Source organism: Colius striatus, chromosome 8, assembly GCF_028858725.1.
Source record: "Colius striatus isolate bColStr4 chromosome 8, bColStr4.1.hap1, whole genome shotgun sequence".
In the NCBI taxonomy this organism is placed as follows: domain Eukaryota; kingdom Metazoa; phylum Chordata; class Aves; order Coliiformes; family Coliidae; genus Colius; species Colius striatus.
In genome coordinates, this window is record NC_084766.1 from 31077802 (window position 1) to 31104129 (window position 26328).

Below are 26328 nucleotides of genomic sequence, written 5' to 3' on the forward strand. Positions count from 1 at the left end.
AAACTTCTCACTGTCATCCTCATGTAAGGGAATTGTGAAAAAACAGTCCTTTAAGTCAATCACCAACAGGGGCCACTCTTTTGGAAGCATTGCAGGAGAGGGTAATCCTGGCTGTAAAGCACCCATGTCCTGCATCACTGCATTAACAGCTCTTAAATCATGTAACAGCCTCCACCTCCCTGATTTTTTAGGGATAGTAAAAATTGGTGTATTCCATGGACTGGTGGATGGTTTAATATGACCCTTCTGTAGTTGTTCATTTACTAATTCATGAATGTGGGCGAGCTTTTCTTTGCTTAGCGGCCATTGATCAATCCAAACTGGTTTATCTGTTAGCCAGGTTAACTTCAGGATTGGTCGCCCATCAATGGCCGCCATTAAAAATTTTCATTTGACAAACGAAAGCCCATTTGGCTTAAGGCGTCTCTACCCAAAAGCCAAACTGAAGTATTCATTACATAGGGCCTAATTTGCACACATCTATTCTCTTCGCCCTGTATACATACCGAAATCAGGTCTGTGCTAATTTTTGTCATCTGTATTCCTCCTACTCCAACGACAGGGGTGTCTAAATTCTCTAAAGGCCAGCTTTTTGGCCAATAGGATAATGGCACAATAGTAACATCTGCTCCCGTATCCAGTAATGTGTTGTACCCAACCATGTGTTCACCATTTGGATGTTGGAATACAACTGTCTGAGTGGGCTTTCCCTGTGAAAGCGGCACCGCCAGTCTTACCTCAGGTACTCCAGTGGATCCAAAACCACCGTCTCGACGCTTACGACTTCCTGCGAAAGGAACTTTAGCTCTGAAAGGAACTAATTGCGCTATTTTAGTTCCTTTAGGTATATGAACTGGTGGCTGCCAAACTTTAACCATTATTCCAATATTTCCTTCATAGTCTGCATCAATTACACCGGGGAGCACAAAAATACCCTGTCGAGAGGCCGATGACCGTCCTAAAAGCAAAGCGCTTAATCCATAGCCAAGGGGTCCATTAACGTTAGAGGAGATAATTGTTACCTCTGTGTTGTGGATGGTTACATCTACTGCTGTTTCCACATCCACTCCTGCGCTTCCTGCAGTGGCTGATCTGAGGCCATCCAGGCAGCTCTTGGTGTTGAAGGGCGTTTTTGTGTCATCGCGCTCGCCCTTTTTGCGCTCGTCAACCCGTTTCCCTTATGCATTGTTTGTCTGGCCACTCGAGAGCGGCACTCAGTGGCTCTATGGCCAAACTTGCCACATCTGTAACAATTACCGTGAAATCTGCCATTGGACCCAGATGGCCTGGCGGAGCTGTTTGTCCATACCAATGGTCTGGACCGACATTGATTTTTCACGTGTCCTATTTTTCCACAGTTAAAGCACTTTGGCCTCCGATCTCCTTTGTGGGCTTGAACTAAAGGTTTCAATGCTGTTGCCATTGCCTCAGCTAAATGTGCTGACGATCCTACCCTAGAGCAGGCTTCTATCATGTCGACCAAAGTTGCTGTCCGCGGGAGAGCCTGCAGGATCTTTTTGCAATCATGGTTAGCGTTAGCAACTGCTAAGTGTAACCCTATTTCCGCCTTTACTTCAGCCGACATGTTTGGTATATGATCCAGAGCTGCTCTTAGGCGGTCTAAGAAGGTCATGAAAGGCTCATTAGGTTTTTGAATAATAGTTGTATATGAGGGAACTGGCACCCCCATATCAGGAACGATCTTAAATGCCTGACGTGCCAGTGTCTGTGTTTGCTGCAAGATAGCTTCATGCAGCCGGGCTTGTACCTGAGGATCAGCGAATGCTCCTTTACCCAGCATCATGTCTGCTGTGACAACTCGCCGCGGATCTCCCTGTTGTAAGTCCATGTTTTCCACCACCGTCAGATCAACTCTTTTTTCCCATTCAGACTCCCATAATAATACCTGAGTGGGCTTCAGGAAAGTTTCTGCAAGCTTCCGGCAGTCAAATGGAGTCATTAACCCACTGGCAAAAATATGATCTAGTAATGTCTGAACGTATGGGTTGGACAAGCCATATTGCATTACTGCTTTCTGGCCTTCTCTTACCAATTTCCAATCTAAAGGTGCCCATTGTCGTTTTCTTTGTGCTGTTATTACTGGAAAGGCTTGCGGAATAAATTCGCCTTCGATTACCGCATCACGTATGAGGCCTCTCCATTTCTTAGCCGGATCATAATCATCTGGACGAGGATCTCTGAGTACCTGTGGGGATGAAACTTTAATCTTTGTTTTGGTTAATTCATTAATTCGTTCCAACAGCTGATTAGCTGTTGCTTTTGGTTTTTCTATCAGTTCCTCCAGCTGGGCCAAAGTGTGTTTCATATCTTCTCCATGTTGTATTAACTCTTCCTTTAATAATTGTCTTTGTTGATCTTCACTAGAAGTTGGGGGTGATGATGGCAGAGGAATACACTCAGGGATTGATGAGCTCAGGGGCAACGGCATATCATTTGTAAAACGTACCTTCCGTTCTCTGTTAGGTACTCCTTCAGGTATAGCAGAAGGGTGGGATGGGGCAGGATGGTGAAGGGTGGGTGGGAGGGGAGGAGAAGCAATGTGTGTATTCGGCTCCTGGAACGGTGCTCTAGGGGGTTCAGGGGGAGGTGGGCTCACATCCATGCTCTCCTCTTCCAGAGGTGGAGCCGAGGGTATTACGACATTATCCCCTCCAAAGAATCTCTGAGTATTTTCTTCTAGAGGTGGAGCCGATGGCACTATAAAGTCACCACCTCCAAAGAATCTTTTAGCATCCACCGGGAACGCAGATGGTGCAGCAACTTCTGCTTTCATGGCAGCAGCGGCAGCACGCTCAGCTTCTAGCTGGTGTATAATGGATGATACCAATTTACACAAGCCGATAGCATTATTCAACATGTCTCCTAGCTGTTCCCAGTGTCCTTTTTCATACACTTCTTGGGGGGAAGCAAAGAGACCCACTTCCTGTCCCCATCTTACAAGCCTTAGCAAAGGCTCTCTTTCATAATTGAATCCTTTTTCCGCAAGGATATGCTGGAGGGTGTCAATAGGACTTTCCTCTTTGCTTAGCATTTTTCCCATTATATCAGTTTGCTCAGATTACTTGCCTTTTCCAGCAGAAATCCAAGTGCTTTTCTGCCGAGGGTTCTTGATCCAACCGATTCAGCGAATCACGTCGGGGTCACCAAATGTTGTTGTTGTTGTGAAGGCAATAATCACTCAAAGACGTAGAGGGTCTAAGTAATGCACGTGCAGAGACGTACAGGGGCAACACAGTACAACCACCAGAGCTGACTCGAAGCCACCCTTCCTTTGCTAGCTACCTCCTTATATGCTGCTTCTGCCCATGAGATCACCCAGGGCCCAATTGATTAACTTGCAGCACCTGTTTCTGAAGTAGCATGCCAGCTGCATTAACTTATCCCTACCATCTTTATTCAAGCTGGCTGGTCCAAGCTACGTCTGTGCCTACAGGGAACAGACTTTTTGAAACTTTTATGTTAGTGAAAATACATTTTTTAAGTAAGACACCATGTAAGTTTATACTTTGAAAGGAACATCTGCATCTTTGCAGTGTTCTTCTGCTAGTTTGGGGGACTACTACAAAAATTCAGTATAGAATACTAGCCCTTTTCAGGAACAGTAAATGAGGAAACACATGTTGGAGTTAAACCTCTATATTAATGTTTTACACCAACCAAAGATTATTCCCACTAACTTTATTTAAAAACAAAATTTCCTGCAAATAAAAAAAGAAATTAGACAAGAAAAACCCCCAAATTTGTGCCACACATTAGTGTTAAGATTCTTGAAATGCAGAATATATCCTTATGAAGGATAAGTTGTTGTAGTCTTCACTTTACTTTTCTGGGATTTTTTGATTGTTTTGGAGCCTGGTTTTGTTTAAAATAACTTAGAGTAAGGAACTGAATACTTGAATTAGGTGACGGGGACATTTTACAAAAGAAACTGTTATTTTGTCAATGGATAAAGTGGGGCCTATTTAAGAGCATGGCTTTGATTAGTTGGCATGTGAAGAGTCATTGTGAATCTCCTTACAGTTTCTAAATATACTTTCTTCTATTAATGCAGAAGAGTAACTAACAAGTACAGGAGTGTGATTGGCATATGCAGATATTTTCTTAATGTATTAAATATTCATCCCTCTTGATTAGTCATTGAAGAAAAATTAGAACTACAGTATGTTCAGTTTCTTCTGTTTTAATAGGTGTTGTGAAAAAAACACCAGCAAACCCACAGGCAGGGTTCTACAATAAATGTAAAAATCAAATGCAGATTCTTAAGATTTTTATCAGGTGCCAATCAATGCTCTATGCCTGGAAAATAAAAATCTGGCTTGGAAGGGTTTTCAGAACATGTTTTCATATCTTCCTTTGACAAAAATGTTATAAAAGTTTCTTAGTCTATTACTTAAAATTTTCATTTGAGAAATGACCTCTTGATCTCATCTGTTTTTATTTCTGATATTGTAGGCTCACTAATTCTGATAACATAGGCTCATTAATTCTGGTTTGTTCTCTTAAGTTCTCCAAGATTTTTTTCCTTCTCAATGTGTTCAAGTTGACCTCATTTGGGATGTGTGAAGATCCTCTTTCTTGCTGTAAAGGTTAGGCACAGGATCTCAAGCTAGAGAGATTTCCCCTACTTGTGTTTGTGAAGGATTTTATCTTATAACTCTAAAGCCCAGTTATTGATTTTTATTTTTAAAGAAAAAAGAAATTATAACAGGTGAAAAGAGCAAAATTTTGTAACAGTGGAGAGAAAAGTCCTTGACTGACACACATATACTGATACTCAGAGGAGTCCATGCAGCAAAATATGCTTTGTAGCTTACATTCAGATGTATCTGAAGTAGGAATTGTGAAGTAATGCAGCATTTAATACAATTTTTGAATACAAATGTGACCCTAAGTAATGTAGAGAGAAATTAATTTCTTCATAACCCCTTCTTTTAATGGTGAATATTTGTAATATTATGAACGTGCCTTAAGCTTTGTTTCTCCTAATGTACCTGTTTTATAAGTCAGACTTCAGTCTGTCCATCTACCAGCTGTTTTGTGGATCTTCATGTTCTGCTGGCGACAGAAAATACCCAATGACTTCTCTGGTTTTACATGAATGCCCCTTTCTGAAAGATATGATGATATTATTATGATTATTATTCTAGAAGAAGATACAGGAGACGACATGACTACATTTTTCACAGAGCTATAAATATTACAACTAGGAAGGGCTGTTTTAATAACCCCCTCTGACGTCTTATGGATTGCAGGATTTCATCTGACTGCTCCTTCATAATTCAATAATTTCTGTCTGAACTAGAATGTACTTCTCCCTTTTCTTAAAGTGCATCAGTCTTAAAGTCTCTGCAGTGGTAAATGTTGCCTCTGTAAATTCTAACTCAGTTATATTTGCCATTGTTTTATAACAGTAGTAATATTCCAGGGGAATATAGATATCCATTTGTTGCATGTTTCAGTTGCCCTGTGTTGACTTCAGCCTGTAGCACTTGTGTTCTTGGTATATGTTGTCTGCCAGCTGAAACAACCTTAAGTGCCACGTATCTTTCACATAAGGTATTGACGACTGATTAGCTTGATGAGTGACTAATCCGTCACTGAGGCTTCTGAGTGTCTTTAACTGTGCAGCATCCTGACTTCTTCATGTAATTTGGTAGATCTGTTTTACAGTATGCAGGGAAGGGCTATGTTCTCTTGGCATGCACCTCTAATTCTTTATAGGTTTTGATTATTACCCTGCCAACTAACAAAATGTTGTTGTGTTTATGAAAGCTGGCATGCAATTTAAAATGGCAATATAACAACATCAGTTGCTCCCCTGTGCATTCTGTTTAGAAAGCTGGAGTCTAGGCATGATAAACTTGTGGTGCTTAAGCAGGCCACACAAATTGTTCTGGCTGTCCTCTCATCCCTGAAGCTTTTTCAGCAATGGTCAGGGAGTGTGGTGCAGTGTGTTGTGTAGGCATTGATCCAGCTATTCCAATTCTGTGCCTAAAGATTATACAGTCCTGTCAGCTCATCTGGATTTTGGTTGTTTGACAGGCTCACTGTTAGTCACAGAGACAACTATGCCCATGAGTACCTGTCTCTATAAGATGGAGAACATCAGCCTTGATTTGGTAAGAGGTTACATGGAAGTAGTGCTACTTATCTGTGTGTTATTTGTGGGATTTGGGATTTAATAATGTTTGGAAAGAGAAATGATACAGAAAAGTTCTTGATATGACTCGGGAAACTTAAAGTAATAATACCTGTCTGTCTTGCAATGTCTTTAAGTAGAACAGCCCCTTTATCTCACTTTTTTCCCCACAACCATTATTACAAAGCAGTGTTGTGCTCTTATTTATTCTTTACTTTTTTTTTTTCAGGAGAGTGCAATAGCTGCTTCAAAAGCTATCTGCTCTTCTGAAAGAAACTATTTATCCAAAAATTATCAGCCTAGGTGACAAGGGAAATTATTTGCACTTTACTAGTGCTGAAGGGCTTATCTAATAAAAACAACTCTTGTAAGTTGCCTCCATTGCATTATACAGCTACTAAGGCGACAGTGGTCACGACTGCAAATAAATACTTCAGACATTTCACACTTCTTGCAGCAAAATATGTTCTGTGGCTTGCTATGTAAGACTTTACATCTGTATATAAACCATGTGACAGCACTAAAATGATTTGGATTGGAATTTTGTGCATCACTGCCATTTTTCCCCTCAAAGTAAATGCCTTTAATCCAGTACACACTCAAACATGGAATCTCATCCTGTAATCAGCTTCACTAAGGTTTTGTTAGGGGCCAACCTGCTTCTGCAAGGGAGTTGAACTAGATGATCTCTAAAGGTCTCCTCCAACCCTACCACTATACGATTCCATGATTTGCTTGGTTTCAAAATCAGTGCTATGTGACGTAGATCTCTTAAGTTAAAACTTGGTATTATATTCAGCATTGTCCAAACAATGTAATTAATATGTAAAGAAGCCAGAAATAACCCTGAAATGCCTCTTTCTTGTGTATGTAAATGTGAAAGTTTAAAGTTTAGTTGGAGTTGATATTGCTCAACAAACAAAGAAATTGTAAACTTAGCCTGTCTGTGTCTTTTGCTTTCTTCAAGCAAAAATTTTCTGTGGCCAGGAACAGATTCACAGGAGAACACTTGGCAGGAGCATGGTTAGCGCTTCTCCATCACTGCAGCTACTCCAGTGTGTGGCAAGGGAGGAATGGGAGATACCAGCCATGCCTCTCATTGTTCATCTGTATAGCACTTAACCAGGAACCATTGCTCTGGGGGAGTGGTGTACTGCAGCATTCAGACCAGCTTGATGTATTGGGCTTTATTGAGGAAATTTTCTCTCAGCTGTCAGCTGATTGAAGTATATGGTGGTGGTTTGGTTTTATTATTTTCTTTTCCTCCCAATCTGTTGCTCATATTACTGGCTTTTTATCTGCTTTACTTCTTTTTATTCAGCAACATAAAATACATTATTGGCATTGCTTTTATGCCTTGAAAATGTTTTGAAGTACAATTATTTGGACCATTCCCCACGTTACAGAGCTTTGTTTCATTGCATCAAAAAGAAAATGTGGGTCAAGTCCTTAATTCAAACCACTGTGATTGGAGCAGACTGGCTTAAAATGTACCTAACCAACTAACAGTGGTGTTTACAGGACAGGTATGAAAGAACTCATTAAAAAACCTGAATTTGCATGGACATTGTCTCATAAATTCTGATTTCTTCCACTCTCTTTTTTTTAATTTCCTTTCCACATGTTTATAGTTCTAGGTTTGGTATTACGGGTCTCTGTTAATAAGCATGCAACGAATGTTTGATATGAGTTCAAATGTAAATAATTTGCAACAAATGTGGTAGTGAATGTTTTTAACATTAGTGTATACATCATCAAAGGTAGTAGGATAGCAGATGCTGAATCCCTGTTCAGCTAGTGAAAAAACTTAGCTGTGACTTGGTCAACTTACTCAACATTCCCTCTGGGTTTAGATCTAGTCTATGGATTTGAAAAAAAACCCCTGACAAATACCAGAAAAAACCCAACAGCTTCTTTTTTTCTTACTCAGTGATACTTATTCTAAATGATTGTCTTTGCACGCTGTAGTGAAAGAAATGAACGTTTCTGAGTAGGTATTTGCATTTGTTATCGTTGTTGTGGCATTTTAAAGAGTAGGATGGTCAGTTTTCCCAGTGAAGACCACCAGAGACGTGTGTTAAGGCTTCAACTATAGAACATAATCAGAAAGGATGTGGAAAATGCCGTAGATGAGTGAAGTAACAGTGTACTGAATATATTAAGCTCTTTCAGAAAGCTTTTATGTTAATAGATTATTGGATTTCATCTGCTCTTTTATCGCTCTGTATAGGTTAAAGTGAAGTAATATAGATGAATGGAGGCAAAGGGTTCTATTTCTATATTAAATTAATTCCTGTATGTAATTGTCCTGGATTTTGCTGTGATATAGGTAATTTTCACAGAAGCTGGGAGGGGGCACAGCCAGGACAGCTGACCTGAACTAGCCAAAGGGATATTTGATACCATATGACATCATAGTCAGTGCACAAACTGGGAGTGCTGGCTCTGGAGAGATTGTGTCTTGGGAAGGGGCTGAGCATCAGATTCTGGGTAGTAAGTAATCACATGTGCCTCACTCATGTTTTATATCTCAAATCATCTATTATCACTCACAGAAGAAGTTATAAAAGCTAGTTATGTTTAAAATGTCAGTGTAGTAGTTGTCGAAAGGGCAAATAAAATGCTAAGATGGGAATTGATAACAAAGTGGAAATCATTATTTTGCTACTATACAGATTAATGATTCACTTGAATCTTGATATGTTAAATATATCTCTGTTGCATCTCAGAAGGGGTATAGGAGGATAGAAAAGATATATTAAAGACATTGAGCAAGGATTTCTCAAACTGAAAAGAGACAGGGGAGAGAAGAGTAGTAAACAATACAGAAAGAACATACATTTTGAGTGGGATAAAGCATGTGAATAGGGTCCTGATGTTCATCATTTCATCCAATACCAGACCCAAGGATGTCAGATGAAATTGCCAAGAGGTAGGCACAGGACAAAAGCAGTTGAGATGTGTCTGTGTGTGTGTGTGTAAATCATTCCTGCATGATGTTCTAGATGCTGCAGGTTTATGTGAGTATGTAAATAGGCAAACTCCTCAGAGAAACGTTAACCCCAAACCAGTACAAAGGCACAGCTCCTGAGCTGCAAGTTGTCGAAGGTGCTGTCATGCTGTGGGGAGTATCTGTAATGATACTTTCCTGGGTATCCACTGTAGGCTGTTGTCAGGGCCAGAGAATTCGGCTGTGTTGGCATTTTGGTCTGACCTTTTATAGCTGTTCATATGCATTTTATTTAGCATAGTCCAGTGTTCTGCTTTCTCATGTCTCATCACTGACCAGGAATAAGAGAGGGACTGGGAAATAAGCTTATTTAAATTGATCATTTATACTTTAATTTCTCTTGCACTAGAACAGTTTTACCACTGCTGCTGTGGTCTAATTTCAGAAGTGTGATGTAAGGCAATGGCAAAAAAATCCAAGCAAGCCAAACCAAAATACAATTACATTGTCTTAGATCCATTTTGTGTAAAGAATAATTCAAGTTAAATGTGGTATTTTCTTCCTACTGAACTGGAAAAATTAGAAGTCTTGTGATTGCCTAGGAGAAAAAAGTAAATCAATGATGGAGTAATCAGAAATGTAGTTTTTATGATCAAAAATAGTGTGACAAGGAATATGAGGACAGACTTGACTGTTTCCCCCACCTCCAATTTTATTTCCGTCTGGAAAGAACCTATTAACATGTTGATGCTTTGTGTTCTGTTGTGATGTCTGTAGTTTCTTACAGTACTGTTTTTTCTCTTGTAGGTTAACAGAACCTTCTGGATACTTAACAGATGGACCAATAAATTATAAATATAAAACTAAATGTACATGGTTAATTGAAGGATAGTAAGTATCTATTTCCATAGCTTAAATTTTCTGGCAGTTTGGTACTGGGTATTACAGAGATCTAAAGAACTAAAGTAGAAACTGCATACAAACAGTTTTGTGTTAAAGATCAAAAAAAATGTTGAAGTAGGATTTTCAGGATTGCGCAGAGTTGGTCAAATTCCATTCCCATTCAAATTGTTGGCAGGAATGATGCTGACATTGGAATCTGGCCAGTGCTGCAAGCTCTGAAAGCCCTATGACAAATTTGTTGCCTGTTTGAGTACCTTTATGTAAGTTTCAAATGTGATTCCTCGTTATCTTATTTATCTTATTGAACTCATATCAGTAGTAAATCAGGAATGGCTTCAAGTACAGAATGCTTTCAGTCCTCTGAGAACTTGTACAGTTACTTGTTGCTCAAAAACTAGTGCTTCTCTAAGGTATTTTCTTTTACATTCTATTTCTTCCTCATACTTAATTTTAAAGTCATATTGTGCCCACAGTCTGTACAGTTGATCTGTCTGATTTCTGTTGCTAATCTTTCAGTTTATGCAGCACAGCAATGCACAAACATGCACCAAAGAAATGAGACCTAGGCACTAGTATGACTGTTAAAGGCAAGAGGGACTTTTTTCCCCCAGGCTATGGGTGAGGATTTTCTTAAGAATTTAGTTAGATGTGAGTTTTTCTAACATTCTAGAAGAAAATTTCCCTCTTCTCTATTTCCACTTTCTCATAACCTCAGTTAACTTAGATGTCTGCTCTGTCGCTGTAGTACTGTAATGATCTATCTGATCTCGTTTTGGTCCACTTATATGTAGACAATAATTTAAACACAACAGCAATGAAGTTATGGGTAGTTTGCAAAATCATTGAAGTAGAAGCTTAAATGTATGTGAGTAGACTATAATTGAATATCTTTCTGACATAGCTAGGTTATCCTTTTACCCAAGCTAGCTCAGGAATATTTGCACTGTGCTACTGTAAAGCAGAAACATGCCTCAGGGCTGTATGCAAACTCTGCTTTGAAGTTGGTCCTCACTCTGTTCCTCCTCTTTGTAGGAGGTGGTAGAGTGGGTAGCTGGAGGAAACAATACCCTATGCAGCATGTGGAAGAGTAAGGCAACTCAGTAACAGTGCAAAAATGTCAACACACAAGGAAGTCACATGTGTATAAAATACTCTCTCATCATAAATGAATAAAAAGATTTCTCTATATCACCTCTCATAAAAAAATGAAAGAGCTTGTTTTCCAAACTGCACTTGAGCCTGTCAGTAGGAGGGGGGAAAAAAAAGAAATAAAAGAAAATAACCAGTGTGTTTCAAGGAATATATTTAGGAATTTGCTAATTTTGTTGTATAAGAAAAATCTTCTTCCAGAAATCTTAGAATCCCCATCTGAATCTCTACCAGACACTAGTGAAGTCTGACTCCCAGGTGGCAGATGTGGGATGTGTGTGGGAATTATCTTTCAGTAATATTGCTTGCTGTTTTAAATTGGTGTTTTAAGATCTAGATTTTCAGTAACTAGTGTAATACTGGATTGAACATGTGTAGGAGATTTTTGTCTTGACTTTTTAAACCTCATAGTCCTGACGTTGTAAAATAAAATAGATGTATTAAAATGGTAAATTTTAATTGCTCCAAATTCATGAGTCTGAATACTGATAAAACTCAGTGAACTTAAAATCTCTTGTTAACTTCAGGGATTATTAGACTTGAACTGAAGATGTTATTTTGAAAGGTTATTTTCAGATAAAGTGAAATACTTACTTTGAATATTATTAACTCAACTTATTGAAATGTTCAATTAGTATTCAGAATGTTTTAATAGAGTTATGCTTGCATGGTCAATGTTACTGTAAAGTCTTTATCTTATGAGCTCAGTACTTCTGTAAGTAATATTTTACATCAATTCTTTTTTTTTTTTTCAGCCCAAATGCAATACTAAGATTAAGATTTAATCACTTTGCCACAGAATGTAGTTGGGACCATATGTATGTATATGATGGAGATTCAATATATGCACCTTTAATAGCTGTGTTTAGGTGAGTGTATTTATTAGCCTTTTAGTCTAAGAAGTCATGCATGACAATTTTTAGTTTGTGAGGAAGAAAAAAAGAATTAGAGACTTTAATTTGTTAAATACCTTTCCTTTCTTTTGTTAGAATCTCATGATATCAAAGTTAACATTAGAGTAAATTGCAAAACACTGCTTTTTTTGGTATAGGTGATCATAACACAAATCCATTACGTGCCTTGTACTTGCTCCTGACATTACATGAGGTATTAATGCTCAGATAGGCAGTCAGGAATGTATTTTCCAGTAGATTTGCAAGAGTGACTCCTGAGTTTTAATGTGCATGAAATGTGGAACTGACCAATAGTGTCAGTGCCTGATCCTGCTTAAGGGAGAGTTGCAATCTGTGATTCGGGCAATGTTGTACTATATGCAAGTTATGGAAAATAGCTGCTAAATGTCTTCTGCACCTCTGTATGAAGAATGAAGGGACTTGTTCAAGGCATTTGATACAACAGTTATCTTAAACAATAATTTTGTGACATGTTTCCTTAGATTGCTAAACTGGACATCATTGTGACTAAGTCATAGAGGGTAAAATACTTCAGAGTCCTTGAGGAGAGCTCAAATTTGCAATCAACTGAAAGGATAAAATTTCTTTCTGTTTTGTTATATTGTCATTAGTTTGAGATCTTTTTTTTCCTCCCCAAAGTTGAATTTATTAAATATGTCTAGCTGTTATTCAGGAGCCTGACCTGTTGCATGAATTGAACAAAAGAGGAGGTTCCTTTTGCTGTGTTCTTCAAGTGTCATCCAGTTTATTGTTTCTTTTCTCCTTAGAAATCCTATAACTTTTAATTTACATTGCTGATGTGATGCTCTTTTATACAGGTGATTGTTTTTCTCAGTATTTTAATATATTGCTTATTTTTCCTGTTTCAATCTTTATTTAAGACTGACATCTTAACATCTTTATGAAGAATTAAAGTATTTTATTATCTGTTCAAAACTGGCTTTTTATGGAATTTACTTGGTTATCACACTTTCTAGGTTTGAAATTCTTAATAAGATAAAGTTTTTAATGATGGAAATTTTATATGGAAGTAATATCTGTGCTGAAATATCTGTGTGAGTGTTAAGCATCTGCTGAAGGATTTTTTTTTCACAGTGAAAATAGGTTTAAAAATCACACTGACAGTGCAGGCACATGTGAAATTTTGCACCACTGTGTGAGGGAAGAGGTTTATTGTTTTGTTTTCCTGAAAAACTCTACTTAAACTTCATGCCTCTGCAAGGTAAAGACACATTTTATGAGTGGGGTTTTTTTTAAAAGTAGTTTATAAATGAGTTTTATGAGTTATCTTGTCTATATAATTTACAAACAGAATAGTGAACTCCTCTTTTTCTTTCACTTATTTTTTTTTCCTCTCTCCCAAAGACTGATTAAAACCATTATTCTCATTTTCTTTTCCAGTGGTCTAATAGTCCCTGAAGTACGTGGAAATGAAACTGTTCCTGAAGTAGTTACTACATCTGGCTATGCATTGCTACACTTTTTTAGTGATGCTGCCTATAACCTAACTGGATTTAACATTTTTTACTCGTAAGTATTTTTTAAAAAGTACTTTGTTAATGAACATATTATTCCTTTCAGGAGAATGAGAAACCCAGGGAGAGGGTTTATGTGTTAATTTTTGTTAATAATATAAGAGGAATACTTTGTGGTGTGTTTCTAAAATGAGGGAGCTGGGATTGTAATGAGTTGTCATTAAGGTAGTAGTGTGAAAAAACCAAGAAAACAGGATAGATTCTCTTGTTCTGAGTTGAAACTGCGTGGCCATTCCAAGAGTGTGTTTTTTCTGTGACATATAGAACTAGAATACATCCATTCCAGTCTTTATCTAACACGTAGTTGCTATAGAAAATAGAAGGAAGATTATCTCTGCTCTTGTGTCAATTCTCTTCTCCTGAACGAGGATCATCTGTTGCTTGATTTTTCTTGTTGAGTGTACTTCTCTGGCTTTTGAAACCTTCACTGAAGTCCTACTTTTATTTTTGTGCCAGCTACAAGGGTGTTACTCCATTTCTTCTCTACTTCTCAGGTAGTTTCCTCTTCTATTGCCCTTCTCAGTCTACCTTCATACATCTTACCTGCACTGTCTATCTTTGAGTTTCTCTGATGGCAAAGTCTAATCTGATATAACTATGCTTACTTTCCTCTGGTCTGCTTTTCTGTGTCAACAGCTCTAAAAGTACATTCAAAAGACCTGAGCCTTTTCCTTCTTATATGAACTGACTGTTTATTGCAACTTCAGTCACATCAGGGACATGGTTGTGACACACAATGGGATATCTCTGTATACTGAATGGTTTAGTTCAAAAAGGTATTGCTTGGACTTGTTGAACCATTTCTTCATGTAACAGTATTCCCATGATTGAAAATGTTCTTGTTCCTTTCTTTCAGTTCCTTCAGGTTCTGAAATACTTTTTTGGGATATTGTGGTCAGCACTGTACTTTAAATGTGGAAGTACTTGTAATACTTTTGTCATATTCTTTATTAATTTATAATTGCTATTTGTGCTTCTGACCATACCTTTACTCTTGGCAGAGGTCTTTGTGAAATCCTCTATGGAAAGTTTTTTTCTGTAATTTCAACAGTTTGCCTACCTTTTATGAAGTATTAAATAGCTCTTCAGAGTTTGGGAAACCTCACTATGTGTGTTGCACTGGAAGTGGCAGTCTAGAAGACTGGGTATCTTAAATTGTTGTCAGTTGACATCAGTAAAAAGGAATCACTTGGCAGATTTCTCTAATGTAATTAGATGTATTTTTCAGTTATCCCTGAAGCTTTTATCATACTTTTTTTATTTGTCTTGGGAGTAAATGGCAATGTGACATGGGATTCTTAAGAAATGAGTGTATGTACTCTGCATTCTTTCATGGCTTGGTAATGTGGTGCATGCTACATATCATTACCTAATTTTTTGGAAGATTTAAAATAAATGAAAAAAACCTGCTGGTTTTAAATTCCACTACATATATAACCCACAGAATTTTATGTACTCTCTTTTTCTGTTTCTTCTATTGCAATGGATATTTAAAAAAACGCATAAACTAAGGAGCCAAGAGTATTTTATGATAAGAGAAGTACCTACAATTGCTTTTTATGGCTGCATTAACTTCTTTTTTTCTGTCAGCGTTCCATTGCAGTCTGCTTCTGTTACTCTTTTTCTTCCTTGATTTAGTAACCCCAAAGTAGTTTTTGCTTTGATCTTTGGCTTTATATTGATGAACCACTTGTATATTTTTATTTTGGGGAAGATACAAGCACATCATCTGTGACTATTGTTACAACTGGCATTTTAGTGACTCCAGAACTGAGTACATTTTGTGTCCCTCGGAGTCAGGCAACCTGCTTCCTGCTCTGCTTGTTCTGTTTATCTCATTCGATTTGAATCCTTAATGAACTTGTTGGAGTGGGAATATCTCCACTTTTAAACTGGTATCTCTGTTGCTGGAAAAACTAACTATTCAGCTTTCTGCAGAACACTCTGTCTATGAAGTTGGAGAGAGATTCCTCACAGCTGTTGTATACAGCAGGTAATACCATCAATGGTTTAAATGCCACGTGTGTTACTAGGCAAAGGTTTGCAGTTCAGACAGAATTTTCTTTTCTGATATTGTAGCAGAATCAGTCCTCTGAGCTGTGAGTCTTCAGAAAATGAAAAGACATCTCCTGACTGTCTTACCAGAACTACATTTGGCCAAAGGACAAATTCCTCACTAAGTTTTTCAGTTCTTTCTTCCTTCAGTAAAAGCAAGGAAGGCTATGAACAGTATCCAGCTCTCACATAAACAGGGAGCAGTCTGCATTAACATCAGGCATCTGTAGTAACAGCTTATTCTGAGTTTCAACCCAACTCTTTGTTGTGAGTCATGAACATAATGTTTCAGATCCTTTTTGGACTTCATCAGGCACATACTGCCTGCGATTCTGTTCATGGAAAATCTTGGACTCACATACTTCCATGTCCTCCATCCCTCCTTGTCTCTGAGGAATTGCCTGCATTTCTGGAACCAGTTTGCATTCCAGTTGCCTGTGATCTCAGTGTTTGGTAGGGTGTATCACAGAAATGCTAACTCCCATAAGTCACAGACTTCTTTCAGCATAATCTTTCTTCTTTCTGCATCTCTGACTGTGGAGTTAAGGAGGTAAGGTTAAGGTGGCTCTATAGTAAGAATTCAAACCTGTAACTAGTTTCAACATATTAGCCATCTTGTGTTTTTCCTTAGTTTTTCTGATGTTGTTCCCCTTAGATGTTAGACTTACTGTTTTATGGCATGGACGAAAGCCACTTAGGAAAACCCTGTGGTGGAGAGTTTGAGTTGCTGCTCACAGTCACTTCTAGTGTGGATGTTCCTAGAGATAATAAGCATTTGAAGGGACTGACTAGAGTGCTGATGCTGGAAGATAATAATAAAAAAAAAATGGTGATCTGTCCAGGTAGGGTTTGTCCTCCTGCCTAATGCTGGCAGTTTGTGTTCAAATACAAGGTGTTTGTGATCCCAGCTTAATCACAGACTTTGTATGTAAGCCAGGATGAACATCTTTTCAGCTCACTTGCCTGTAAAAACATCATTAAACTTGTGTTTTATCGGTATATAGAAATTTTTCATGACAAAGTTCTTTATCTAACAAATACTGTTGGAATATGTCAGATAACACCATAGAATCATAGAATGATAGGGATTGGAAGGGACCTTTAGAGATCTAGTCCAGCCCCCCTGCAGAAGCAGGGTCACCTAGATCAGGTCGCATAGGAACACGTCCAGGTGGGTCTTGAAGACCTCCAAGGAAGGAGCCTCCACAACCCCTCTGGGCAGCCTGTGCCAGGGCTCCCTCACCTCACAGTGAAATAGTTTTTCCTTATGTTTAAGTGGAACTTTTTGTGTTCCAGCTTCATCCCATTACCCCTTGTCCTATTGCTAGATACCATTGAAAAGAGGCATGTCCCAGCCTCCCGATACCCACTATTTACATCATCAACAGTTTGTAATTTCTTTTATTTTACGTATTTTTTTTTTCAGCATTAATTCTTGTCCTAATAACTGCTCAGAACATGGGAAGTGTACAACCAGTGTGTCCATACCAAGCCGGGTATACTGTGAATGTGACAAGTATTGGAAAGGAGAAGCTTGTGATATTCCATATTGTAAAGCCAACTGTGGCAGTCCAGATCATGGGTACTGTGATTTGACAGGCGAGAAGCTGTGTGTTTGCAACGATAGCTGGCAAGGTAAGGTTTTGTTCTTTGGGATCAAGTTAGTGTTTTGAAATGAACTGCTTTTACTGCATCCTGTCTAGTGTGCATGTTAGCATCTCTCAATAATAAACATTGATTAAAATATTATCATTTCATGTGGACTCAGATGTGTGTAATTCCATGCTATAAAAGGCTCACAGCATTGATATTTTCTGTCTAAAGACACTGTGGAAGTATCTGACCTAAACTTTCTTGTGATGAGCATTCTTTTTGGATCATTGATTTGCAAAAATAATGGCAGTCATTACTCAAGAGCACTTCTGGCGACTTAAGTTCCTGCATAGCCTCATTTCCTATTTATTCAATTTCTAGATAGATTTGGTTTTCTTCCCACTTTTGTTAATGTTACAGTATGACATCATATTTTTAGTGCTTCCTGAAGCGAGGATTCACTGTGTTTTCATTGTGTATCATTTTCATAGCCTCTCAGTGGAGGGTAAGCTGTTTTGTTACAGTGCAGGTACAGGAATGTCTATGTGGACACATACTGTGGAGTAATGGATGTACTATAAGCATGTGCTGTATTTTTACTCCCACTACTGTAAATAATTGCTTCTTAATAAAGATAAATAATTTAAGTTCTTTAAATATTTAATTTACTTACTATAATTATGCTAGATGTTTGTGGACTCTTTTCTCTTTATCCTTTATAGCTCCTGTTAGAGGTCTTAATTGGATTAGCATGCTATGCATTGAAATTGACATTCTTCTTTTAAAAGAAATGCTAAAATACCTCCAGACTACTTATCTGATGTGCCCTCTTCCCATTACTTCCTGTCTCTACTTGTGTTTTATTGCTGTTTCTTTTTGCACGTCAAAGGAAATGACTTTTTTTACTTCTATTAACTGTCACACCTATTAGACCAAAGACACCATAAGATTTAATACTTTATTCTTAATAATTAATGAAGTTGTTCATTACAAGGCAGTCAGTGCACCCGCAGAAAGGAAGTGGGTTAGCATTATGGAAACAGTGCAGACTTGGTAGTGAGTCCTTTAGAGCCTTCCATGATGGTAGTGTACAAAAAAAGAACCTGAAAGCTTAATCCCTCTAAGGAAATTGTGAATAGAACTTGCTGCAAGACTATCACTGTGTTGTTTGTGCATTGATTCCTTGCAGTTTCAGATCACTGTGTAGAAAAATGGGGAAAATCAGAAATCTTTGGAAAGACCTTTAGGGCTGTACCTTAATTTACAGTGGTGTAATCTTCATTAGAAGCTTTGAGCATGAAATGTAATGAGAAGTCTAACTTTCACTGTTAGTACCTACTTTCCATCTAGCATGTCTATGCATACTGGCTTCTTATACTTTGGTATATGAGTAAGCAGCATTATATTTCTTGTTCCTCAGATTTCTAATGAACCTACATAGTTTTCTTTTTTTTTTCTAAATTATATGACAGATGAGCTGACTTAGATATATAATTACTTCTCCTTATTTAATACAAAACAATATAAAACCTTCCCTTAAGCTCTCTGGGAGACTACTGGCATTTCTCTATTTATTTATTTATTTGCATCTATATACAGTTTATAAACTGAGATTATATTATTTGTGGGTTATTTGCAACGCTGGAATCAAAATTGTTTCTACTTATCTTACTACTATTGCTGTCTGCCAAGATTTTCTTACTTTTTTAATTCAAATCAAATGGCTAAAGTTGGGGTTTTGATTTCTTTGTTTTGGAAGGGAATTTATGTTTCATTTTTTGGGATTTTTGGAGTATATTTAGCTTCAGTATTATTAAAAAACCACACCAAAATGGACTGAATTGAGATGTGCAGTAAATGAAATCCATCGTTCAGAACATAAAAAAGGTATTTCCTATTTCACAATACATGAGGTTTCTTTCTTTTCCGATGGTGACATCTTGTGGAAACTGAGGAAGGAGCAGCTCTGAAGAAAATGTCGCACTATGACTTCAATTTTCGTAAACGAGCAGAGCAGGTTTCAAAACTGTTGATTTCTGTAATGAGTTGAAAAATTCAGAATGATTGGAAGGATTGTAAATGGTTCCAATTTTTTTGAAAAGGCTTAAATGGAGTGTATTTGAACGTGCTGAAAATATTGCTAACTATTATGAATGTGTTTGTATGCTCTGTGAAAGTAATACTAAAGATCTTGTTGATAGAGATGTTTGATTTCTTCAGGAAGCTTGATTTAATACCTTGTAAATACTAGCCTGACACTTATTAAATAGGTTAAAAACTGTTTTACAGAAGGAATTCAAAATATATCTACCTGCAAAATATGCAGTACCCAAGTGCTTACTTGGAAAAGTTTCCAATATCCAGCTTTTATCAAACAACATTTTATGAAAAGATCTTGATTATTGCATATAACATTTCCTGATCAATTTTTCAGATAACATAAGATTTACTATGTGGTAAGTAAGAGAAGATAATTTAATTAAAAAAAGCTATAAATCATGTATTTCAATAATTTAGAGAGTTGTGTTAATGTGATTTAGTGTAAAAAGATCTTGGAATAACTACTGCAGGCTGTGTCAGCGAAAGAAAGGCTGCGTTAGCAGTGAGGGTTAGAAGACTTGCAAGTTGCTGTAGGCAACAGTTTTCTTATAAGGAATTTTGAATTGAGAGGAAATGACCCTTTCTCTATGCTAGACATTTGGTTTTAGTGCCTGGTTTGTGGATCAGCACTTCGGGAAGATTTGAAAATACCAGCAAGAACTCAGGTCCCACATCAAAATTGATATACTCACTAGGAAACAATCTTGTGGTGGTCAGATAAAGAAGTTAGTGTTGACTAATGCTTAGTGCTCTCATCAATGACAGCTACTACATGGACATATTATGCTTCCTCTTCCCTTTGTCCAGTGTGATGTGGTGCCTGTACCTTTCATGCTGGGGACAGACAAGAACAAGGGTTGAAGACTTGAATTTAAGAGAAACTTTATTGGTACTTGAATCATTCAACATCAGTACTTCAAGTGAAAAGGGAGTCTACTAGGGAGAAAACACAGGATGCATTTCTATTAGTCTTTAAGAGGACCAGTAATGTACCTTCGAAGCAAATCTGATTCTCCAAGTGTACTGTGTTTTGGTCTGCGTTGTGAGAAGGTTTGAAAGCACAGGAACTGCATTCCTTTTGATGATTCCTACATGAAGCTACACGAGAAGATGAACATGTAATACACACTAGCTGTTATCAGGCATATTCAGAGAGGGATCAGATCTAGTCCAAAGTGAAAACACTAATAAAAATTCTAGAATGTATGTAGTTAGCTGTTCCTCCCTACAGATCTGCTCCTAGCAGAAGGCCAGGTTCTGAAATCCAACTAATTAACTTTGAAATACATCTACTAGCAATTCAGGCAGCTTGAATTTTATAACATCTCGTCAGGGAAAACTGAGCCTTTATGTGTGGAGAAAAGTAAACAATGAAAGTGTAAAAGTGCTCTGACTACTGCAGTGTAAAATGCAGTATTTTGCCTCGCCTTATTACTAGAGCATTTACTCTTAACAGCATCTTGAATATGGCCAGGGCTATTGTGTCAATGTGTGTCTACACTTAGAGTATCCTGAAAGAACTAACTAGAGGTGGGTTCTTTCCCATTGCTGTAGTGGAAGGCTTTGAGGTCATATTCTTGTTTCATCTGTCTTAAACGTAAATGCAACATTGGAAAGAGCTTGTGCCAAATGCTGGGAGGTCTGAAATGTAACATTTTGGCCTGTTGTGCCCAGATGGTTTTGAACAAAAAGCATACAAGTATGCATTTTCAGAGAAGAGGACCTCTGATGTAACATTTGCTTTGATCAAACCTTATTTTGAAAGCAAAAAATGAAATTAAAAGCAGGTGTCTTGTAACTGTTCAGCCCTGTCATAATGCCCTCTTTGTCTAAATTTTGCTTTTCATGTGTTCTGGCCGAGTATCAATTCAGTCCGAGGAAGTTGCAGTTTTGGAGTCTGGGAGATGTCCTGTTAAATGTGTGTGCATTAATGCTATATATGCATGTAAACCCACAACCCCCAATTTTAAGCTAAAGTCCAATTTCTGCACTCCATAATTTGTAAATTTTATTATGTGTGTCCTAGAAGCAAGAGTTGTCAAAGGAAATTTTCCATATGCAGAATTCATAGGAAGGAACTGGCTTAACGTGCTTGTTTCATATATACTGGAAACACATTCTTCTGTTTCATGTTCAGATTTGATTTATTACTTTGTCAGGCATCCTTAGAGGACTTTGTGCAATTTTTAAAGAAAATACAGCTATGATAATTGGAAATTCATTGTGAGAAAATTAAGTATCCTTAACGCAAAAGAAGGAAGATCATAGTTAAATGAAGAACCAAGTTCAGTTTAAAATACCTTTGTGTTATCATCCAGCGATTAGCGAAAGTGACTTCAGTGGAATTTATTGGACTCATTTCAATAAATGCTTAGCTCCATTGGAGTGGTTGATAATGCTCCTTATGTGCAATTAGGCTTAGATTTAGGAAGGCAATCCCCTACTATTTATGAGTTTTAATGAAAAATGCCTTTTTTCTTTTCCATTTAAAATAAATCTAGTACCTTCTGAATATTTATTTAAAATGCATGCACACAAATGTAGCAAGGTAGAATGTGCAAGCTCCTGATAAAACTAATGAACAAATGCAATACTAGGTCCTGAACACAAGAAAGGGGGGGGGGATAGTTCTGGTTCCTCTGAACTAAATTTGTATCTTCCCTTAATATCTAGTTGAGAATAGGAAGGAAGTGCTTCAGGCAGTTCAAAACTTAATGGCTTGATTTCAGCAGTGCATGAAGTTCTAGACTACAACTTGAGGAAAGAATTAATTAAACATGTGATAATTGGATAGTGAAATGGTTGAAATGTAGATTTATCAATGTAGTTCACTCTAAAATGGTTGGTAAGAAAAGTGACAATATATTTTATCAGAACCTCAGCATTTGCTGATAGGAAATCATTGAAACTGCAGTCGGGGACTATATAAAGGGAATACAGCTCCTTAATTGTGAAATGTGTGTGGGTGTGCTGAGCAAGTAAGTTAGGATAGAAAGATACCAGCACTGATCTCATTACATAATTTTTATAATCTCCCCCTAAACTTGGTAATGAAATCTGGTAATGCAAAGATGGGAGTTACTTCAATATGAAGGAGGACCAGGATCTCCTGCAAAAAAGGGGTTAAAGTAATATGTGGGATGTAATTACTTCAGTATAAATTGTAAATTCAACTACAAGTGTTAAGAATTTTACAGTCTTGAAGTGTGGAAGGGGAAATGGTGCTGTTTATAAACATTTGTAGGGTGCTTAAACTCAGTGATATCAACACTGGTAAAAGAAAAATTGGCCATCAGTACATCTAATTTGAACATTGGAAGGAGGCTTTTGACTGTTAGAGCTGTGATGTTTTCTGAAAGTTGTTAGCAGAGATACTAGAGCTTGATTTCCTGCTGACATTAGCTGGAGTCTCAAATTCTCTAATCCAAGGGGTACTGTCAGCTACTGCTGATCTGAAAAGTCCCTGTTTCTTTTAAAGTCCAAAAAACCAGAACTTTTTTTGTTCAGTATTAAGATGACAAAACTCAGGCAGCGTCTCCTGAAGAGCCCTTTTGGCTGACCTGCACAGACCGACCCTGCAGATTCCCCAAGGCCAAATTGCCCTTGGATGATCCTCTCTTCCCGGCTCAGGAAAGAAACGGGACTGAATAATAGCAACCAGATGGCATTTCAAGAACTGTATCAGCTTGTGTACACTAGGATTTCTGTCTGTTTCATTCATGGAGGAGACTGAGTCCTGGCACAGATTGCTATCATGCTGCTTGAGCTGGAGACCTATCCAGAATCTATCTGCCTACCATTAAGTCCCTTTTGGAGCAAGACTATTTGCAGGAAAGGGGAAATAATTACATCCCATATGGATGTTGTGGAGGTGTGCTATGGCAGTGTAGGGAGACATGAATACACCTCATATCAGAAAACTGGTGAGCCATTTCAGAAAAGCTTTCTCTTTTGGTTGACACAGCAACTTTGTGTTTTTATGAAGTTAGTATCTCATCACTTTCCAGTAAGGAAGATGGTTTACTGCTTGGTAAAACTTCCAATAGAATTTTCATTGAAAGTATACTCAGATATATTGTCTTTTATCAAAAATGCTTCTCATAATCTCAAATTCATTATCACATTGAGATTTTATTGGGCACTTGAAAACAGTGATATTTGGGTTGTATTTGCGGTGGTTGACAAATTGCGTTAAAGCAAGAATTCTCATCTGAGTGTGTCAGATATCAAACAAATAGAGAATAAATAACAACAAATACTTTATCTAAATGCTTTGATAAGATTGTATGAAAACCAGGATGCTGATGTTTCTCTTCAACACATCAGTAGGTTTTTTTTTTTGGATGTTGTTTTTCCTGTGATCCCAAAGGAGAAGATTAGGGTTGAAAACAGTAGATGATGTTTTCTCATTAGGTGGAAATTGATCTGATGACTGGAATTACAGGAACAACTTGTTACCTTGGCAGTTCATGAAAGGCCTCAATAAATAGAAACTAGATTCTTTCTCTTGTGTTGTGTGGATAAATCACTTTTTCAAACCTATATAATTTTTTCCAGTCTTTGTGGATAATCTAATTAACTTCCACTTCAAATTTGTAAGGCTGATTAGTGTTTTTAAAAAAAGATGCTTTTATTTTCTTCCCCTGGAGCAACACATTAGGAAAATAAGGAAGATATGTTAAATAAATGGAGAAAAACCATATTTGCATAAAAATAATAAAATGTATTTTGTCTTTGTTCTGTAACTGTAATGCTCTCTGTTACACAAGTCATGTATTTAGTGAATATGATGTTTCTGAAGAGAAAATGTATTTATGCAGAAATAATGCTGATATTTCATGGTATATCTATTTAAGTAGGCAAATCTGTCAATGATATTTGCAAGTCCTACTTTTAGCTTGCCTTTAAGGCAATAGCCACACAAAAGCATTTACTCTTTAAATGATGTTTCAGTAGAAGTTGGTGTTATTCTATTGCTTTGTTTTTCTTTTCAATTATATATTCCAGTTTTATACTGATGGATACATACTGTGCTAGCTCCTTGAATATTTTCTGCTTTCACTGAAGAGGCAGTCCTGGCCATGCAGTATAACTTGTGTTGGCACAGCCATACATATGCGGGCAAGGCGAAACATAAAGAGTACGCATCCAGATTAAAAGCCAGCCTGACTGAAAAGAAAAGCAATGTTTAACTTGGATGCATTCCCTTGTTGTGTTTGTGGTGTAGTTGTGTGAAAATTGGTGCCAGTAGTGATGATAGCTGAAGAGTACACAGTGAGAAGAGACCAGAGGTGTGTTATCTGGTGACAATGTCAAGTAATGTCACTTTAAAACATGCGTGCAGCATACACAGGGTATTGATGTGTTCTTTGAGGAGAACCTGCTACTTTCATGCATCTGAACTGTGATGTGTCTCCTTAGAATGTGTCCTTCCTCCATGCTAGAGCAAGATCTGTGTACATGGTGTTTCTTTGCTCTATCTCACCTTTCCTGTCATTCCTGTCGTTTCCTATTATTTCATGCTGAGGCTGTAAAGAAGTTATCTGTGACAGTCTGCCAGTCCCTGATGTGGTTAACAGCACTGTTAAGGTTTTTCCATTGTTAATTTTGCATATTTTTTTTTTTGTTCTCATTTTAACACAGCCAATCTCATCTAAATATATTCTGATTTGCTGTACGAATTCTTGTGGTTCCCTCTCTCCAGAAATGAAAACTTCAACTGGCACTCGAGTAGTGTTTTATTCATGACTTGCCACAGGGGGACACTGTTGCCCACTACATTTCTCTGCAAGGGCGATGACCGTAAGAAAAGTTACAAATGTGGGTTTTCTGACAGGAGGCACTGTTTTCATAACTCTAAACTCTCCCTTCATCAAAGAATACTTAATCAATTGTTTATTTTTAAACACTTTTAGATTCAAATTGAGTATTTCCTCCAGGGTTTTACCCAATCAGAATCTTGCTGAGGTTACAATTCTCTTACTATATGTATTATTAATGCTTAAGAAATAATATACTGAATTGTTCATGCTCTCATTATACTTCATTCAAACACTATTAATCTTTTCTGGGTAGAAGAAATCATGAGCAAGAGCAATTGAGTGTCTCCATCATTTACCAAATGGAAGATAATTTGGCTAGAAGTGGTTGTCATTCCTCTATGGAGCACTAAGAAAAGTTACCAACTGGTTAGGTATAGATTAGGTGTCTGATTGTTGTGTATAAGAAGTAGTTGTAACAAGCTGCTCAAAAAATTGTAATATGCATTGGAAAAATGTAATCTGTGCTTTATCCCTGAGCCCTGAATGTGTGAAAATGATGAACTTGGTGTAAATTACTTATTGAATTTATTTATTAAACTTCATCTCTCTTTTTTAATTGCTTGTGCAGTCTCTCCAGCTTGAGTAAATCTTCGCATCCAGACCATTCCTTGTCAGGACAGCATCCTTGCCAGTGGGATCTGATACTTTTTTTACATGAGGAACTACCTCCTGTTGTTTGTTTGACTGTGGCTTCTTCAGGCTACATTTGCTAAGTCTTGGATCTTGTATTCAGAGACACTGTGGACTCTTCATATCCACCCTCTCTGTGTCACTTATTTTATAGATATTTATCATTCACTACTACTTTTTTGTAAGTGCAAACGCCTTAGCCAACTCAATAGTACAGTTACAGAAGCCATTCAATTCCTTTGAAGAAACCTATTACTCTCCTCTAAGGAGTTTCCAGATCTAATTTATCTTCTTTTGAGTAGAGCACACAGTTTCCTAAGTGTAAGCAAATCATTGATTTATACAGTCAGGTAACAGTGTTCCCTATTCCGAACATGATTTGTTTTTTTGACCATTGTTGAGTGTTGATGTGATATTTTCATGACTTACACTAAGGTGAGATTTTGCTACTGACTAGTAATAGTTAAGAGACTGTCTTTTTTGTCAATCTAAAACATAGCTTACTTAGTTTTAAATT

General features: G+C 37.3%; 1 protein-coding gene across 1 annotated transcript in view; it reads left to right on the forward strand.

Annotated features, from left to right (window-relative positions):
- The window catches only part of ATRNL1 (attractin like 1), a 493875-nt gene that overhangs the window by 32413 nt on the left and 435134 nt on the right, over positions 1-26328 (forward strand). Inside the window, exons 2-5 of the mRNA XM_062001233.1 lie at positions 9918-10001; positions 11918-12031; positions 13478-13606; positions 17093-17301. Of these exons, the coding sequence (XP_061857217.1) occupies positions 9918-10001; positions 11918-12031; positions 13478-13606; positions 17093-17301 (536 nt within the window). The remainder of the gene's footprint in view (positions 1-9917; positions 10002-11917; positions 12032-13477; positions 13607-17092; positions 17302-26328) is intronic.